Raw genomic sequence first — 19,669 nt, forward strand, 5'->3', positions numbered from 1 at the left:
GGCTTAGATTAGTTTGTTTTTTATTGCATTTTGAAAAATCTTAATAATTTTTAAAAGCCTCATTTTGCCTATTGAGTAGGCCAACCCGTCCAAAATCTTTTCTCCCTCAAGTATCCATGAACTTCTGTAAATGTCTGAATTCGTACTGCCTCTCACATAACCTCGGTTTCTTCTGATAAATTTTCACTTTCATTCTGTTCAGTCAAGAACAGAGGCTGCTCCATACAAGGAAAGATGAGCAAAAGGTTGGATTAGTATAAACTGAGAATTATAGCCTCATTTTACCATCACTGCATAAGTTCCCAGGGCTCACAGGACGATTCTATACCTCCCTGCTGGTTTCAGATACCAATCCTGCTACAGCAGACAACGTTGCCACATTCTGCACAGCAGCGTTCAATATTTGTCAGATGATAACCTGTGCCACAGGCTGGATGTGATGAGCACTTGTACTGGAGTGCTCTGTAGACTGATAGCTGTGGTCTTGTATATACTAGCTTTTTGCACTCTTTCACCCTTGTCTGATGTTCCTAACCCTTCTTTTAGACTTTCTTAGCCTCTTTTGGATTCTTATGGATTTTTATGTATGTATTCTGTTTTAACTCCTTTTAGTTGTTGTTTTTAAAAAAACATTTTTTAAAAAAGATTTTAAATGATTTTAAATGATTCTACCCCTCCCTCCTTATGCTGGTCTACGACTATAATAAAGATTTGTTGTTGTTGTTGTTGTTGAGGCTGCTCCATACAAGGAAAGATGAGAATTACAGATCCTTTATCCAGATTATTAAATAACTCATTTTATTACAGATTCATTGGCCTACTACATCCCTGCAGGTGGAGGAATGCACAATCAAAGGAAGATATGCTGTATGTATTAACTGGAATATTCCTATTTACTGAAGGGAGGGGAGTATCAGAGCCGGGAACCCCTCTTTATGCAAGACCCCTCTCTCCCACATGCACAGGGCCCCCATTTTACATGGCACTCAAACAGGGTTGAAGATATTTGCCTCCTTTAGCATCCACTCATGAACATGAGGGCACAGCCCCCAGTTGCAGACCCTCCAAGTGCCCCTATTTTCCAGGAATGTCCCTGATTTAGAGAAGTCATTCCTGTTTCTGATTTGATCTCTGAATGTCCTGCTTTTCTGAAGAACGTCCCTATCTTCATTGGAGAAATGTTGGAGGGTATGGAGTTACCTGACCCCTGAGCTGCCTGAAGGCAATCCTGAATAGGGAAGGGTTTTTTTAAAATGTTTAATTATGTTTTTATGTATGTTGGAAGCCACTGGGCAACCCAGTAAGATGTGTGGGGTATAAATAGTAATATTATCATTATGGAATGGGATGTCCTTATTTTCATCGGAGAAATGTTGGAGGGGAGAGAGAGAGAGAGAGAGAGAGAGAGAGAGAGAGAGAGAGAGAGAGAGCTTGACCCTGCCTTCATTCTGGCTTTCCTTCAAGATCATAGGAATGAGGCTTAAGCCCTGAATTGACCACCTTAGATGCAGGAGAGGCACACAGGTGTATTCCTGTTATCAGCATGTTATAAAAAAAGCTGACCAGCTGCATCATAGGCCACATTGTTCTAGCAGCCCTGGTGGGTACAAGAGATGAGCAGCCTCACCTCACCTGGGACAGCTCTTTGATACCTGGTGTAACAGCTGATCAGATCAGAGATCCGCCCAACAGTATATTCCATAAAGGTTATAGCACTGACTGAGGGAGTCTCCTAGGTGTATGTAAAGAGTTCTTCTGTTATTTTAATTTGACACTAAGGCCCATCTGAACTTCACAGTTCAGAAGGGTGCACATGAAACCATCTTTAAGGTTATAGTTTTCAAGAGCGTAAGATGTTACCATGGATAGGTTACAAAAATATTAAATACTGAAGTCACTTTCTCTCTACCATTTAAAATAACTTCTCCTTTTGACTTCCTAAGCTTTTTATCTCATATCTGTTTCAGAAAAATAATAATTTAAATCATTCCTGAAACATCCCCTTCAAAATTCTTTCAAAATGCATAACTCAAAACATGTCAATTTTGATGCACCTTGCTTATAACTTGCTTCAGTCCAGAGCAATAGAACATTTGGCAGATGTTTTCACGCTTTTCTAAATCACTTGTTTAGTAGTGATTTAGCACTACTGATAGCAGGCCTGGACAACTTGTGAAATGCCAAGCCAAACATAGCTCAGCTTTGAGGACTTTCCCACCAGGACTTGGTTTTGGATTCTGTTTGGAACTGCAAAAATTAGGGGCAGTCGAATACCTGGCCAGCCACAACACCTTTGCAAAGAGAAATGAGACCCCTTACAGTAGGTTAGAAAGGGGGATTTTTGCAATGGTGTCTTGTCCTATTTAAGAGTTACTAGGCCTCCAGGAACGCGGGTGGCGCTGTGGGTAACAGCCTCAGTGCCTAGGACTTGCCAATCGCATGGTCGGCAGTTCGAATCCCCGCGGCGGGGTGTGCTCCCATTGCTCAGTCCCAGCGTCTGCCAACCTAGCAGTTCGAATGCACCCTCGGGTGCAAGTAGATAAATAGGGACCGCTTACCAGCGGGAAGGTAAACGGCATTCCGTGTGCTGCGCTGGCTCGCCAGATGCAGCTTGTCACGCTGGCCACGTGACCCGGAAGTGTCTGCAGACAGCGCTGGCTCCCGGCCTCTAGAGTGAGATGAGCGCACAACCCTAGAGTCTGTCAAGACTGGCCCGTACGGGCAGGGGTACCTTTACCTTTACCTTTTACCTAGGCCTCCAGGTTTGGCCTGATGTGGGGGTTTTTTTGGGGGGGGTTAGGCTGTGATCTTATAGAAGTAAGCCCCAAAGGGACATGCTTTTGAGTAGGACTGAGTATAGTCATGTGTTGTCACCTTCGTTCTCAGGGTTTCCAAGAAGCAGTATATAATATTAGCATTAGAATATGGAAAGAAGGCCTAGGCCCCTTTTCTGCTTGGCTTGTTGAAAGGAATGAGATTCCTTGCTATTACTTCTTCTCTCACATCCATCAGGCTCTGCTTCTGATGCACCAGATGTTTTTCTCTGCCTCCATCATCTCCCAATTTGGCCACCCCCCCCTCCTCTCGCAGGCTCCTCTTCCAGATTCCCTCCGGAGACCTGACAACTCTCACTTATTTCACCTTTCTCCTCTGTGGAAGGGGAACTTCCATTTAGAGTTGGAAAGCACATCCATATGCCAGATGGATAGAGGAAATTTGTTCAAAGTGCAGTCTTGATGTAACCTCAAGAAACAGAAGAATTGCTTTTAAATGAGGCCTACTTAATTGCAGTTCTTATCTCTCCTCTTAGGAAGAGTGCGCAAATTACATCCGTGCCCTGCACCGATTCAACCGAACACACCTGCTGGCCTGTGGGACAGGAGCTTTTGATCCCGTCTGTGCCTTTATCCGAGTTGGCCATCAGTCAGAGGTAAGAAACACTCTGTACAATTAGCCCAAAGAAGTCCTCTGTGAGTATGGGAGTGGGGAAACTTTGTGTAGTCTTCCTTCAGGTCTCTGTGGCTGCTGTCCGAGGAGTGAACGTCCCCACACCAGCTGCATGGATTCTTTATCAGCTCTCGGAAACCACCCTTTCCCCTAAGGCTGCAGAACCACAGATGGTGAGCTAGACAGGAGCTTCAGAGCCACTGCTGAAGGACCCAGCTAGTTGTAGATGAAGCTGCTTGGAAGGAGAGGAAGACAAGGCCATGAGCCTTGAAAGGTCTACAGCTCCTAAGCTCCCAGCTTCATTGAATTGCTTCATTGACAAAGCCTTTGGGGAAAGTGATACATACTATGACAGCCAACGTGGTCATGAAGAGAGATAAAGACCATTATTACTCAGGAGACCTGCATTCTGGTCAGAATGCGTCTGTGGAGAAGGAAAGCTAGTTGTGAAGACCAAGACAGCCAGACCTACTGGCTCTCTAAGCTGCCATTCTAATTCCAGAGCCAAGTGTGATGGTCACAAGACCACCATGATTCTTACATGAGTGTGATTAGTTTTGTTGTATCATTCATACTCTCCCAATAAGAAAATAGAAAAGGATATAATGTTCAGAAAGCAGCATTAGATTTGATTTAATGTATTTCTTTGCATGAACTTTCAGCTGTAGCAGAGAGAGCCTACCAGCTTAGGGGTAAACATCAACTGACATCCCTACAGACACAGCAAAGAAGCTTAGAAAATATATGCAGTTACAAAGACTGTCCTTTCCATTTACAATTTTTATCCAAACATATCAGAATGTTTGCCAGAATAGTTTGCATTTTATTATAAACTATCAATCAAAGAGTGTGTACATATAAATTCTAGCCATAATTCCCAACAGAAAAAAAGTATCGCTGAATGATTTCCTAGGGAAAGATTTGGATGGATTGAGTAGGATCTGCTGTTTCCTAGGATATTGAAAATCTCCTCCTAATTGCTTGGAGCAGAATTCGTGAGCGATATTTACATTGGTGTAAAAATACTGTATACAAATCACATATATTTTTCATCAAATGTTACACTTGTTTTGAAAGTGTGGTTTCAGTCAGAGACATTACTATAGGAATGACATCCATGTTTATGCGTGCTCAGCCTGAGTAAACGTTCTCGCTATAGCAGTAATATACCTTGCATTCTCAATTTAAGGCCTGCCAGTTGGAGCTGTTACCTTAGTCTTGTTTGTCAAACAGGCTATAGGGAAGCAAAAACCTCTGAAGACCATACATGTCAATGGATATACTATTGGTTTTGTGAGGAAATGTTCACAATCACCCTAGTACAGCAATGCACTTTGTATATTTTTATTCTTAGGCTGCATTTTTTGTTTTGCCAATATGTGTGCGTGTGTGTGTGTGTGTGTGTGGTCTGATCAATAAACTTTGTTGTTGCTTCAAGATACATCTATCAAGAGCCAAGAGCCTAGATACGTAGCTAAATAGTCCCTCTACCTCCAACCCTGTTCAGATGAACTATATAGATAATAACAAATAACCAGAATCTGCCTCCCCACCACCCACCCATTTCAAACCAGCCATTGCACACACACCCCTTTTCTTGGATTGCCATTTCTTAAATAAGTTCCCACCCGCAAAGAGCTATTTTACAATCTATCTAACAATGTTAGTTGTTATGTTAGTGTGCTACCTGTTCACTTTATCACTTTCGTTAGTTTACGTGGAAATTGTTCGATTTGGTTGTGCACTTTTTGATGATTTTATTGTTTATGACTACTTTTTATGTTTGTAATTATGCAATCTCTTATATGTTGTAAGCTGCCTGAGCATGGTTTTAACTTTGGAAAGGTGGCAACCAAACAAAATGTCAGTTTGACTGTTTAGTGTTTTTAATTATTTGTAGTCACTCTACTTCTATGATATTGTGAGTTTCCTTGGGTGGGTTACGTCCCCTAGAGGCAGCCTATAAATGATTTTAGAAATAAATAATGCATCCAGTTGAAAAGGCTGCCAATGGTTTGTTCCGCTTCAGCATTGACTAAATGCTCTGTAATTAATTACTCAGTGAATTCTTGCAGGCCTGTTTCTCATTCTTGGTTCTGTTCGCTGTTTTGTGAGCTTCCATGTATTTCCTCATCAATCAATCAATTAAAATGAAAAATGCATAAAATGAGGAGGGATGTAGTGCTGCAGCTAAGAGACTGAGCTCAGAATCGGGAAGACAGCAGTTCAAATTTCACCTCCTCCACAAACTCATGAACTCAGACACACAGCCTCATTCCCCAGTACATACATGAGAGTTATGCTCACTAACCTATGTAGCTGTTGTGTAAGGATTACAGCAAACTCAGTCCGTGAAGCATTTTGAACACTCAAAAGTGCTCCACGGGAGGCAATGGTTGCTGGTGTTGTTAATTCTGTCTGGATTGTACTGAGATGTTTGATCCCACCGTATCCCTAGCCTTTCAAGCCACTGGGCTTTTTCTTCATTTGTTTTTTTTTTTTAAAAAAAAACAAACAGAATGCTAAAGCTACAATTCTCCCTATGTAGACGTGAAAGTGCATCCCACTGATATCAGTAGGCAGTACGCCAGAAGGAATTCAATAGGACTTGATTTTGAGTGGCCGTGGTTAGGAATGCACAGAAAATCTCATTGAATTCAGAGGAGCTTACTCATAAGTAACTGTCCTTAGGACTAAAGCCTTAGAGCTGTAGCGGATGAGTTTGAGCCCCGCATGATGAAAAGAAGTGCACAAACATTTTCATAGCATTCTGGGGAGCATGCTAATCTAGAACCCTTTCTCTGAATCTTCTGTTTTGTATTTGATTTTTCCGCTGCCATGAAACAATAAGGGGCTGCTGCTCACCTGTTTTAGCTCTTAATGTGACACAAACAAGGTTAGGATTAGGGTGTAAATCTACCTGAGCCCAGCATCAGCCAAGTTATATTTCCAACTGCACTGTGCATGAATGGAGATTTTACCTGCCATTTATTATCTGTTGAGCTCCAGTGCATTGTTTGAATTCACAGACTTTCTTTCAGTTCATTGTTTCTGCTCTCTGTCCTTCTCATGCAACCTGCAAATAGATTCCCTTAATTCTTTCAGTAGTTATAGGCACCCAGGCAAAGTGCTACAACTTTCAGAAGGGAACTGGGAAATAAACTTGTACAGCTGTCACAGGACCTAAATGTGGCCGATGGAATGTCCTTGGACATGCATGTATTGGTGTTGTGCTTTTTTATTTAAAAAAAAAAAAACCAGGCATTTAAAACTGACAAGTTGAAATGCTTTTTATTAATTGTCTCCATAACCAAAATTTATGCTGTGGCTCCCCGCTCCGCACATCTGACAAGTAAAGGAAATGTGGATAAATGGATATTGTTATATTAATAAGACATCTGTTATATAGGATTAGTGATATTAGTCAACCGTGAGGCCATGTGACAAAAGTATTGAAAAATGTGTTTCACCTCATAGTAAGTTATGAAACGCTTGCGTGAATCCAGCAACTGAAAGAAAAGGAGAGGCGTTTCCAAGTCCTGTGGCACCTTCAAAGATGAACAAATGTTCTGTGGCGTGAGCTTATATGAGCCAGACTTCACCCAAGGCATGAAGTATTTACCTAAATTGGTGTAATGAGAGAAGGGTTGTTGATTTTTTTAACTGATGAGGCAAAGTGGTTAAATAATACAGGATAATGACCACTCCCCGCATTAACTGCGGGGCGGCTTTTGCATGGTCGTGCGCAGCCCCCCCCCCCGAAGACTACTAGACCCCCGGCAAGGTAGCTGGCTTCGCTGCCCCCCGAGCTGGATACCTATAGGTTCCCACCTAGCCTCGTCAATTAGCCAATCCTGGCGGGGGGGGGGGGGCATTGCCAAGGGAGTTGGCCAGGTAGAGTTAGGACCGCCCACGCGCACAATAGAGGGTGTAACTTACTTGTTGGTCCTCAGTCGGCTCCTGAACTTCCCCCACCCTGCCCTCCCTCAGTTTATGCAGTCTTTTGCAGTTTAACCTTCTTCTTTACAGCTATGCAGGCGCTGCTGCGGTCCTAGATGGTCACCATTGATGGACCGGGAAGGAATTTCCCTGCATTGGCAGGTTTCGCCTTCCCTGTAGCAAAACGTTACAACTTTGGTGGTTTGTAGGCCTTGGGCGGAATCCTTTAGTCTATCTTCCCTCGATTGGGGGGGGCATGAAGTGGTGACCCATGCCCCCCCCCTGCGACGGCAATCCCAGGGTTACTCGTTAAAGGGGTTGTTTTGAGGGGAGGCACTGGCCATACGCCAATGGGTTGTCAGTGCTCTCCCCTACGACGCGGCAAAATGGGGGGCGGGCTCTCTGCTTGAACAGACGTTCTCCAGAGTCAGCCCAATCCCCACACACTTTGGATAACCCTGATGTTTCCCAGATCTCCGGCTGGGAACTGGGAGGGATAAATGCCCAATGCCTAAGCCAAGGTCTTCCTACATCTGAGAATTTAATAAAGTTGTGGCCGATTTTAATCCCATAACACGTTGTCAGGTGTCATTATTCCTCCCAGGGGTCGTCTGGGGTTTGGGGGGTCTCCGCCTGTCCTTGCAAAACAAAGTAGTACAAGATTTAGTGAGTGACCAGCAGCCACTGGTAAAGAGCAGATTAGGAAGTTCTGTGGTTGAAGGGAACACCTAAAGAAGGGCTATTGCATTCATTCATTTCCCACTCCCAGGATTCTGAAGTCCATGTTGCAGAGCTGAATTTGACCCAGGTCAAGTTCATGGTGCATAATCTGTTAGTGAATTCCAATTCCACGGCTTCATAAATGCAAATTGAACCAAATTTTTCTCCTTATTCCTACCCTGTGCTTGATTTTCTTTTTCTGACCATGGAGATTGAGACCCTTTTACAAAAGCTGTATTATCAAACTGGCTAATGAGGCTCATAACTTTGGCGCATGGTTTTCATAATAGGGTACTGTTTGAGGCAGCAATGCTGCCCATTACCTCAAAATTCTGTGTGTTTTGATTTGTAGTTTTTTAAGTGGTCCACCAATATCCCTAGCAATGTAAGTGATCTGTGGAGAAGAAAGTCTGAGAAACCTCTGCTGCAGGGCAATTTCATAAGACATACTTAAATCTCGTGTCAGGGACTGGACTGAAGGGGAGAACTGAAGGTTGCCCCCCCCCCCTTCCCCTATAGCTCCCTGAGAAAAGGAAGGCATTCTCAAATTACAGCAGGGCTTTAAGGAAGATAACAGCTCAGAGAGAGGCAAACAACAAAGTTATGAGGTATTAGGAGAAGGAGGAGGGGAGGCAGAGCAGTTAGCTGACACGTCAGTGGGCAGCATAACCACCACCACCCTTCTCCCCAAATGTGGCGTTTGTTACAAGTGCAAGAACAAAGAGCACAAAGACCATTGACCATGGACTGACACCACAGAGGCAGGTGTTGTTGCTAGAAGGGAGAGGGGCGGAGCTCAGTGTGAGCAACGCCATCATTGGGGAATGGCTGGATTCTTTGTCTTTCACCGTGATGACTGAATAAAATCATAAGTAAGAACTTTCTTGTTTCCTCCCTGCTTCTTGGTGCCATTGGGGGAGGAAGCGAATTCCTCACACCTGACACCTTGTTTTATAATTTTGAGTTACCTTTGTAACAATGGCCCACATTACCCAAGGCAAAGTTTTCATCCTCTCAGCTCAGGGGTGCGGAGCCCTTCAGGTGTTGCCGAACTACAAATCCCATTGTGCCCAGCAAACATGGCCCATGGCTGGGGATGATGTGAGTTGTGGTTCAGTGAGACACCCCAATCTTAGCTATATTGTAACCATCACTTTCTAGTGTGAGAGAGCCCAGATTTATCTTTCCCACCAACCACATTGTAATCAGCTGCCAGTAATAAAAGTGCCTCATCTTCAGTGAGTAGATAAATGCCTGTCGGCTCATTTGATGGAAGAGTCATATATTAAGGCTTTGTTTTAACAATTTTGGTATGTAGAGACCATAGCAATCACTGCTGCGTGAATGAGGAGCTGTTAATTATGGACATTTATCTTTTAATGTGCAATTGGGGTTTTTTTTTTACTTATAAATTGCCATTTTTGCATTGTGGCATATGAAATAATAAGTAATTAAACTTATTTCTTTATTTTAAAATATTTATAGGCTAACGTTATGATTAAAACTGGGGGGGGGGGGGGCTACCTCTACACCCAAAAAGCAATGAAATGTTTTGGTTGACTGCATGGGTCTGCTGTGTGTGCCCTGTTCCCTCCTTGCAGGCATGATGTGTGATTTGATTAAGAGGCTTTTGAGAGTGAGAAAACTGTAGCAATAAGTAAAGAAAATGAGGACTATTGACTCAGCTGGTTCTTTAAAACTAGAGTAGTTGACCTTTGTAATGAAGGCACTTATTAATACTTCTTGAGCAAACTACTGCAGAGAAAGTCAGGTCTCATTGTTTTGAAGGAGTCTTTGTATGAGACATAGGATGTGTGGATAGCTGGAGAAGGCATGGAGAAGTCTTGTTATACACTTCTCTGTGCACATCCTGCCAGTGTGAAATGAGAACTGGGAGTAAAAATGCATTGTTGTTGTTTTTTGAAGAGTCTAGTCACAGCCTTTCCTGGTTCCATATGACCCACTGCCTGTTCTTTCTCTCAGGTGGTCACGCCAGATGTGTGAAATCACTCAGCCTTTAGGTACATCGTCCAAAGAGCATTTAGACATTTATCTAACTACGCCAAAACCAGAAGAAGCAGAGTGGGCTTATAGTTTGTGGTCCACACTTAACCCCAGCTTGTCGTGAGGAGGGGGGATAAGATTTAGGTTCATGCATTTTCTTTGTGCTCTACTCTTGTGCACAACACAAGTAGAAAGGGACCTGAAGTCTATGTATATACATCTGCACGTGTGATTCAAGCACCAGGGCAAAAAAAGGTGCAAGCTTTGCACAAGGGAAACTTACCTGCATATGGATTGTTTAGAGTTCCATCGTAAGCCCAGAGCCACATGATGTGATCCTCTGTACGAGGTGCACATTGCGGTTGTTAACCACCCTCTCTGTTCTTCAGTACTCTTGATGTAAGATTGTCCTCATGAGCAATAAATTATTTTCTGCCTGATGACACCTACATTCTGTGGCCTCACTGATTCATAAGAGAGCCAAAGGAACAATGGGCAAGTTTCAACGCAACCTCAGAATTCAAATTTTCATATTTTATAAGGGTCAGACTATTTGTCTGGCATAGTGTCATCTACTCTGTCTGGTAGAAGCTCTTACGATTTCCTACTTCCAGAAGCTTATCAGCAAGAGCTGCCAGAGTCTGAACCTGGAACAGCATGCAAAGTCCTTTCGCTGAGCATGTGCTCTGCTGCTGTTCTTGATCATCAGGACCTCAAATCCATTCTGGGGTTAATTGCATGGTGCTACAGCACAGAGATCTGATGCTTCTGTCAAAATGAAAAGATAAATAATGTACTCCAAATTTAACAGAATACTTGAGTGGATCCGTGCTGTTATGGTCCCTGCCTTGTTCCTGAATTGGGCAAAGGTAAATTAAAATTTCATTTTGAAATGGTGGCTGATGCATAAACCATCGGTCTGACCTAAATATCACTGCATATCATTGTCACGGTGCTACCTTATCATTCTAGGCTCTGTGTCTTCTAATAGCTGAGATACTTTTCTTCCCTTTGTGGCAGAGCATATGCTTAGCATGCAAAAGATCCTGGGTTCAGTCCCTGGCAAATTCAGGAAGGGCTAATCAGAGGAACCCCACTGCTGCCTTCATGTCTCTGTGTTTCAAACATAGGCTTTAGGGTGGAGAGGAGTTTTTGGTCCACAGGTCATATTCAGGTCATATGGCATGAGAGCTGTTCTTCAAAAACCATGCCCACCTGCCCCACACTTTACCTATATGATGGTGCGGATCATCTGCTGATGTGGCAACATGGGACGCAGGTAGCGCTGTGGTCTAAACCACTGAGCCTCTTGGGCTTGCTGATCAGAACGTCGGCGGTTCGAATCCCCATGACGGGGTGAGCTCCCGTTGCTCTGTCCCAGCTCCTGCCAACCTAGTAGTTCGAAAGCACACTAAAAAGTGCAAGTAGATAAATAGGTACCACTGGGGGGGGGTAAATTGTGTTTCCATGCGCTCTGGCACTCGTCACGGTCCTCCATGTGCCAGTAGCGGTTTAGTCAAGCTGGCCACATGACCCAGAAAACTGTCTGTGGACAAACACCGGCTCCCTCAGCCTGAAAGTGAGATGAGTGCCGCAACCCCATAGTCGCCTTTGACTGGACTTAACCATCCAGGGGTCTTTTACCTTTACCTGGTATGGCAATACATAGCTTGTTGGTGCAAGGCACGCTTCTACTGCCAATCAGCTGATGGGTGGTTGGAACATGTCTTGATCCATGGGCATGAAGCTGTTTGCACTGAAACCATTGCTAAAATGGAGGCATTTAGGCGTTTTCACAATAACTCCTGTTAACAGTGTCTGCTGGATGAAGGCTAGCCCAGAGCAGCAAGAAGTCCTGCCACATCTTTGCATCAGGTGACTGTGAATGACAAATCACACCCACTGCATAGATTCTGCCCCAGGTCAGGCTGATTGACAAGAAGGGCAGGGCAAGAATGTGTGCAAAGATACTTTGGACTTTGCCTGTTTAATTGATTTGCTTTATTTGCGGCACAATCCTAAACTTGTCCACTCAGAAGTCTATTGCATTCATTGGGACTTCCTCCCAGATTTAGGATGGCAGCCCTTTTCCTCGTGGCGAATTGGTACAGGAGTGCAGTTTACAAATTGCTGTTCTTGCAAGGCCACTTCATGCAGAACCACGTTAAGTGCATGAAATCATGCCATAATTTCAAAACTTCCTAAATGAGTTCACATAAACAGTGGACTGAAGGGCAGAGCGCAGCAAGCAAACAATTTCAATAGTAACTAGCACTGCATATTTGATTATATAACTGGATTTGCTTGATAAACAGCCCTAATTGGTGGCTTTCTGGATGGTTGGCTCCTTGACCAGACAATGACATACTCAGGCACACATAAGCAGTGTGTCTGGCTGAATACGCTCAGGGTAAGAATTTGTCACACTCTTCATCTAGTGAAGGGCTGACTCCTGTTTGATCAGCGAAACCAGATGTTCTGCCTCCCTAAGCCCCTGCACGTTGGGCCGTGGAGATGAGGTCATAAGGAAACGGATCCAGGAGAAATAATTGCACAGAGCCGCCTTGGTTTGGATTGCAATATGATAGGTCAAAAAAGATAGCTTCGAATAACAAAAATAAATATTTGTACAATCACGGCTCTCAAGTGAATCGATGAGGTTTGGGTGGGTTACATTCATGACAAGCCATTAGGAAAGTGAGCACAGGCCATTGAGAAAGAATGTGAAGAAATATCATAAGCAAACCTTCATCACTCCCACCTAAATTGATGTTCTTTACAACTAGGGTTGGTTGCGTGTCGAGGTCCCCAGGTCCACCCCAATAACTCACACATCACACAGAAACCTTACAAGTTGTGACGATTTGCTACGCAGTAGGCAAAAACCAAATGGCCCCAGCCAATCAGCCAGATGGACAAAATTCCTACCAGGCCCCCGCTCCAAAGCAGACGACCCCATGACAGGCATAGCAAGGTCAAAGCGAACAACCCTAATTCTAGGGAGGGAGGGACGGGCAATCCGCTGCACGTGCGAAAAGAGGAAGCCCTAGCCTCGTGCCAGGAGTTTTACTATTTCTGGCTGTCAATCAATAAATGGCAACATTAACTTCTTCCCAACAACAAGGGAAGCCCCAATCGCATCAGTGGCCAACGATCAATTAGCCCGCCCCCCAACTTTGGAGTGTCCTGGCGGCCCCCACCGCAACACGTGCTCTCCATGAAGGAGAACACGCTTTCTCTAGGCTTTGCCTACATTCAGAATCACCGTGTTCTGTGTGTGTCTTCTACAACCCATTCTTAAAATGCTTCGCTCATAAAGCCTGGGATTTGCTTCATAGTGAAGCCCTGCTCACCCTGGACTGTTGCAACCGGACAGCCAAGTTTACTTGGAGGAAGCTCTGAACTGCTGCACAGAGTGCTTGAGCCTCTGGGGAGAGGGCAGGATAAAACAACCAAATAAGAAAATGGCTCCATTGGTAGGGCCTGCTTCAAACGTTTGGCAGCAGCTCGATTCAAGAGTGATTGTGACATGTGTAGGCACCGTTATAGCCTGATCCCAAATGTGTTGACTCAGAAATAAGACCCACTGGGATCATTGGGAGTTATTTCCTGGTAATTCTGCATAGGGCACAAACCATGAGGCAGCTGTCCACGTTCTTCCACTTTTGCAAGTCCTTTGAATGGAGTCATTTCTTTGAACACATTGCAGATGAGATGGGATGGAACACTTCTGTTCCCTTGAATTCTGCAGTGCAGAAGGTTCCAAGTGGACAAAACACTGATAGGAGAGTTGCTCAGAGTTGAAAAATGGAAATAAGCCTTCAGAAGCAAAGCTTCCTTTGCCCAAAGCCCCTTGCTCATTTTCATGTACGTCCCCTGGGCCTGGCTACTCATTTATTGAATGTCTGTGATCCTCCACTCCTTAAAGACAAACAGTGCTCTCCCCACTTTCGCTTCTCTTTGTCAAGATGCATGGAAGTTCTGCAGGACAAATGAATATTTGTTGACCGACAAATATTTTTTCTAGATTCATTAACATGGCACTTGTAGCTTCAGGTTAATGATGATGTCTTTAAAAAAAAAAAAGCAGTCCGAATGTAACTTGACATCTTCACGTGATCTTTCATATTCTTCCAATGACTGACAAATTGCTGCAAATGTGAGAAAATAAGAAAATAAGTTGATTTTGGACCTGTCTTCGGGTTTCATTCTGCTAGCTCCATCTGACAATTAATCTTTCAGACTCCTGCTGATATTCATGAGCTGACTGTGCTGTAAAGTACCAGGCAACCGGAATAAACACTAAAAAATCTGTATTTAATAATATTTGAGAATTATTCCGGAAGTATCCCTAATTAATTAATGGTTTTTATCAAGAGACTCTTCACTGCTCATTTTTCCCTATCTCAAAAAGGTCACCCCCCCTAGGTGTGCCATCTTTTCATTCTCCTCATTTTCACTCAGTCATTCATGTGGAATGCTAATTACATCTTAAATATTCATAGGCTTGAAAAATTGCTATGCTACACTTCCCATTAGTTTTTGGGGTTTTTTTGCTTGTTTGTTCTTCTGATAAGCTCTACAATTTCCAGTAACCAAATCTTGTTTTCCTTTTTTTGCTTTCCTGCTGTACTAAGCAAGGGTTTTGCACCTTCCGTGAAACTGCAGGTGGCAAGTCTTTCTTTTCAAAAGACAGGCAATCTGGGTGGGGTCGTACTGAATCCCACCAAGTCAGAGGTTGAGCCTGGAAGAATCTCTAAGCTCATGCTTGCATATTCTAGCAGGACAGAATCTGGGAGGGTAGAAGCTGGTGGATTGTGTTAGAAGTCTGGCCTGGTGGAGCCTGACGGAAGCAGGGAACAAACTAGCTTTTCTGTTTCTATTCCGCAAAAGCTTATGCTGTAATACATTGTTTAATCTTTATGGTGCTACGTGAGCCTTCACTGTTTTCATTTGCAATGTATGGTTTAGCTAGGCAGAATGCATTTTGAACTGTGGTATCTTCACAAAGTGGTGATGGAACATGGGATGGTGGAGCTCCCGGTGTTCAACAAAAGCAAGAAAAATACGGCAAGGGTAGGAAAGCTGTGGTTCTCCAAACGTTGTTGGACTCCAAAGCCTATCAGCCTTGGCCTGCATGGCTCGTGGTCAGGAATGATGAGAGCTGTAGTCCAGGAACATCTTGGGAGCCACAGGTTAGTTATCCATGGCCAGAGGCAGATTTAGGAGAGCGCAACTGGTTTGGTCACACTAGGCGCTGAGCTGTGGGTGCACCACAGGGGATGCCAGAACTATGAATTAGAATGGAGCATGAGAAGTCAGCTACTGCTGTGGCTCACAGCATCGTCATTACCATCATTAAAGTGAACTATACACCCATGCAAAGAAAAGTTTGGGCAATTTTCAAACGCTGTTTTGTTGACATGGTTACCATTTTGAATCCCTAACTGTGCAGTTGGCTCTCCAAGCAGTAAGCTAATCAATGCATTTTTTTCAAAAATTAGGTTTTATTAAAGATTTCTTGTGTTACAAAACAGACAAATAAGCAGAGAAAAGTACAACTGGGAGAAAAAAGAGGGGAAGGAGAGGGGGAGGGAGAGAACTGATACATGCATGGATTTGTGCGCTCAGTATGCATTAAATCAAACCGGCATTTCTTGATCACAGCAATCAGGATGGCTATTTTGATAGGAATCCCAAATTTTTAAACTTACAACAAGGAGAAACCCAACTTCACTCCAGATTCTCCAGTCTGTTTTTACTTTACAGTTCCATATATTGTCTATATCATTTATGTGTAACAAAAATATAGACTGCAAAATCATACTTTAGGTTATGATTTATTATCTCTCTTTTGCTGTTTATCTTTAATAATAAAGATTTCATGACCTAGCACTATTGTTATTCAATAAATTTCAATAGTAAAGAAGATTAAAAACAGATCTTTGGGGAAATGGCTGCAAAGTATTAACTTTCAACATGCTCTGTAGAAAAGGAACAGATGATTCTACGTAGCTTTATATTAACTGATTTTAAATTTTCAGTGTGTTTGAAACAATTCAAGTTCAGTGTCCCTTTGGCCCGATATGCCATCAGTAGTAAAGTTCTTAATGTGTCTAAACACCACAGAGATCTCCCTATGCTCACCTGTTTGAAAGTCCACACATAATCAATAGCATAAGGAATATTCTTTCAGCAAATATTTCACTGAGAACTTTCTATGTATGCTGTAATAGTCTGACCATTTTATATTTGATTTGATTAATCTGATTTGCATCACAAAGTAACTTACAATAGATATAATACAATGAAGCATGTTAAATAATGTGAAGTATCAGTCCTTCAAAAGTTCTTTAAAAGCATAATATGAAAATGTAGGACAAAAACAAATTTCCTGCCTGTTTGCAGATACTCCGGGTTCTGGATTAGAAATTTCAGAAATTTCAGTTTCTTAAGTCCCTGAATATTCAGTCCAGCACAGATTTACACATACTTTCCATTGATACCTTTGGCCTTAATTACCCAGCTTTGACATAACACGGTTCATATCAACCTCCTTGTTTTCTGTATTCATCCGTTAATGCCCTTCTCTTAGTGCCACCTTTGTCTGAAGTGGGGTGCAGCAAGAGGACTTTGTTGGCTATGGAGCACACTCCCCAAGGAGGCTTATGTTGCACCAACATTGTTTTCTTTCAGACACCAGGCATAACCCTTCCCATTTGCCCAAACTTTTAACATTTTGCTGAAGGTTATTTCATCTGTTGGTTCATGCATCTTGCAACTGATTCTCTATTGATACATGCACACCCACCCACACTTATGAAGGTGGCTGTAAAATAAATAAATAGATTTGCCCTCAGCTGACCAGTCTCCACCACCTACCTTGCATCTGCTCCCCCATCCTGGCACCAGTTCTGCTGGGTGGCCTTCTCAGCCCTCGCGCTCTGTGTCCAGCTGCCGCCACACACACTGGTTCTCCGCAGGCAGGCAAGCTCAAGACAGGCTAAGCTTTCCAAGCTGAGAGTCTCTCTTCCCCTCTGTCTCTCCTTCCCCCATGGGCCCTCCCTATTAAAGTGGGGTGCTCCCCACTTTACGCTATTCCACTTATGCACACAGGGCCCCAGAAGGTAACCCCTACATAAGTGGGGGGGGGGACAGGACGCCTGGATATTTGATATTTGGTATTGCTTTAAACTTGCATGTGAGCCATTTTTAACTCACAAAGAAGGGGTGCAAATAAACAAAGACTGTCCTATTGTTAACTTTCAGCGGAGAACAGAGGGGAAAGAGCACAGCAAGCTGGGGGGAGGAGGTGGGTGGGCAGGGAGTATATAAATTTGTGGGGCACTTCTGGTTACCAGTCTATGGTTTGGCAATCAGGTAGCATTACTTTGAACTGCTGGAGTGTGACCTGGTACAGTACATCAACATTACTTAGATGCAGGAGATGGGAAGTATAAGTGAGTTGCACTTGTAGTGGTGTGAGGTACAGTGAAATATACTCTGAGTCGAGTGTTGATTTCATGCTCTTTATTCAGCTCATAGTAGTGAGGAATGAAAGTTCCCCCAAAATATCTGCTTTATATACATTATTTACATAATGGGCTGCACGTGATTGGCTAATTCCGGGATTCTCCCGTGGGCCAATCAGGTTGCGGATTCACTTCCATCTGGAGCTGGACTGGGTGGCTCCTGCGGACCAATCATACTTCTGCATTGTTCTAGGACCAATCACACTGCTGCATTCTGAATCCTAATGTTCTAGGACCAATCAGACTGCTGCATTTTGGATCCTATTGTTCTAGGACCAATCAGACTGGTGCCTTTTGGATCCTATTCAGCTCAGTACATAACATACAGAAAGGTGCATTGCTCAAGTTTTTACATCTATGGTCAGCTGTGTTTGTTATATTTAATCCCAAGTGCCAGCTCACACAAGAACACCACCCAAGATATTTCTTCTCATGATCATACTCCACACAGAAGTTCCCTTAAAGCTTCTTTCCATATGTATTTGTCTAGATGCATCCCACAGGTAGTGCGGTACATTTCTGGGTCCCTTGTAAGTGGCCTCTGTACATCATGAGCTGCAGTTAGTAGAAGTTAGAAGTGAGAAATACTTCTTGTTTGCACTAGTGCCTCAAGCGCAGTGAGCAAAAGATGGTGGAATGAGAGATAGTCATGCAGCCAGGAAAATTTGCATGCAGAAGAGCTTCTCAGCAACATTCACATGGGAGGGGCATTTGAAACACCCCCTTTTCTCATTTATAGCTACATCAATAATGCATATTCCAATTTTCATGGAGGTGACTGGAAGCATCCCTATTGTGGATCAGTGTCAACACTCCTAATTCCATGGAGCGTCCACTATTTCTCTTATTTGCCTTTGCTAAATTGTCTTTAGCGGTAATATGAAGGCCGTTGTCTCAAAAGAGCAGAGGGGAAATGCAAACAGAATGAAGTTTGCATGGACACAGACCGAGTGGATAGAGAATAGCTAGCTGGATGCAGAGCAGGATCAGGGCCAGAGGGTATTTCTGTGTTTGAAGAGCTATCAAGAACAGCTTAGGATAATAATTTTCTCATTAATATTAACATTGCTTATTTCCTCAAATGTGCAACCTGTAACGAGAAATGGAGTAGGGTTTTGCATGATGAGGAATTGACATTCAGTCCTGACCTTCTTCGCTCACAAACTACAAGGAAATAGATACACGTTGTCTTGATGTGTGTTTTCAAGCTTTGCCTTCATTTGAAGGCAATGAAGGGCCTGGAGGCGGTTGGAGGATGGATGGCGGCTAATGGATTGAAGTTGAATCCTGACAAGACAGAAGTACTGTTTTTGGGAGACAGGGGGCAGGCTCATGTGGAGGACTCCCTGGTCCTGAATAGGGTAACTGTGCCCCTGAAGGACCAGGTGCGCAGCCTGGGAGTCATTTTGGACTCACAGCTGTCCATGGAGGCGCAGGTCAATTCTGTATCCAGGGCAGCTGTCTACCAACTCTACCTGGTACGCAGGCTGAGACCCTCCCTGCCCGCGGACTGTCTCGCCAGAGTGGTGCATGCTCTAGTTATCTCCCGCTTGGACTACTGCAATGCGCTCTACGTGGGGCTACCTTTGAAGGTGACTCGGAAGCTACAACTAATCCAGAATGCGGCAGCTAGACTGGTGACTGGGGGCGGCCGCCGAGACCACATAACACCGGTCTTGAAAGACCTACATTGGCTCCCAGTACATTTCCGAGCACAATTCAAAGTGCTGGTGTTGACCTTTAAAGCCCTAAACGGCCTCGGTCCAGTATACCTGAAGGAGCGTCTCCACCCCCATCGTTCTGCCTGGACGCTGAGGTCCAGCGCCGAGGGCCTTCTGGCGGTTCCCTCATTGCGAGAAGCAAAGCTACAGGGAACCAGGCAGAGGGCCTTCTCGGTAGTGGCGCCCGCCCTGTGGAACGCCCTCCCATCAGATGTCAAAGCGATAAATAACTACCTGACATTCAGAAGACATCTTAAGGCAGCCCTGTTCAGGGAAGTTTTTAATCTGTGATATTTTACTGTATCT

General features: G+C 43.8%; 1 protein-coding gene across 2 annotated transcripts in view; it reads left to right on the forward strand.

Moving 5' to 3' along the window:
- SEMA3E (semaphorin 3E) overlaps positions 1 to 19,669 on the forward strand; it is a 182,924-nt gene that overhangs the window by 112,649 nt on the left and 50,606 nt on the right. For both annotated transcript variants that reach the window (XM_028728769.2, XM_028728770.2), the window contains exons 3-4: positions 808 to 867; positions 3,311 to 3,430. In XM_028728769.2, coding sequence (XP_028584602.2) covers positions 808 to 867; positions 3,311 to 3,430 — 180 coding nt within the window. The remainder of the gene's footprint in view (positions 1 to 807; positions 868 to 3,310; positions 3,431 to 19,669) is intronic.

The sequence above is a fragment of the Podarcis muralis genome, chromosome 6 (assembly GCF_964188315.1).
Source record: "Podarcis muralis chromosome 6, rPodMur119.hap1.1, whole genome shotgun sequence".
Classification (NCBI taxonomy): Eukaryota; Metazoa; Chordata; class Lepidosauria; order Squamata; family Lacertidae; genus Podarcis; species Podarcis muralis.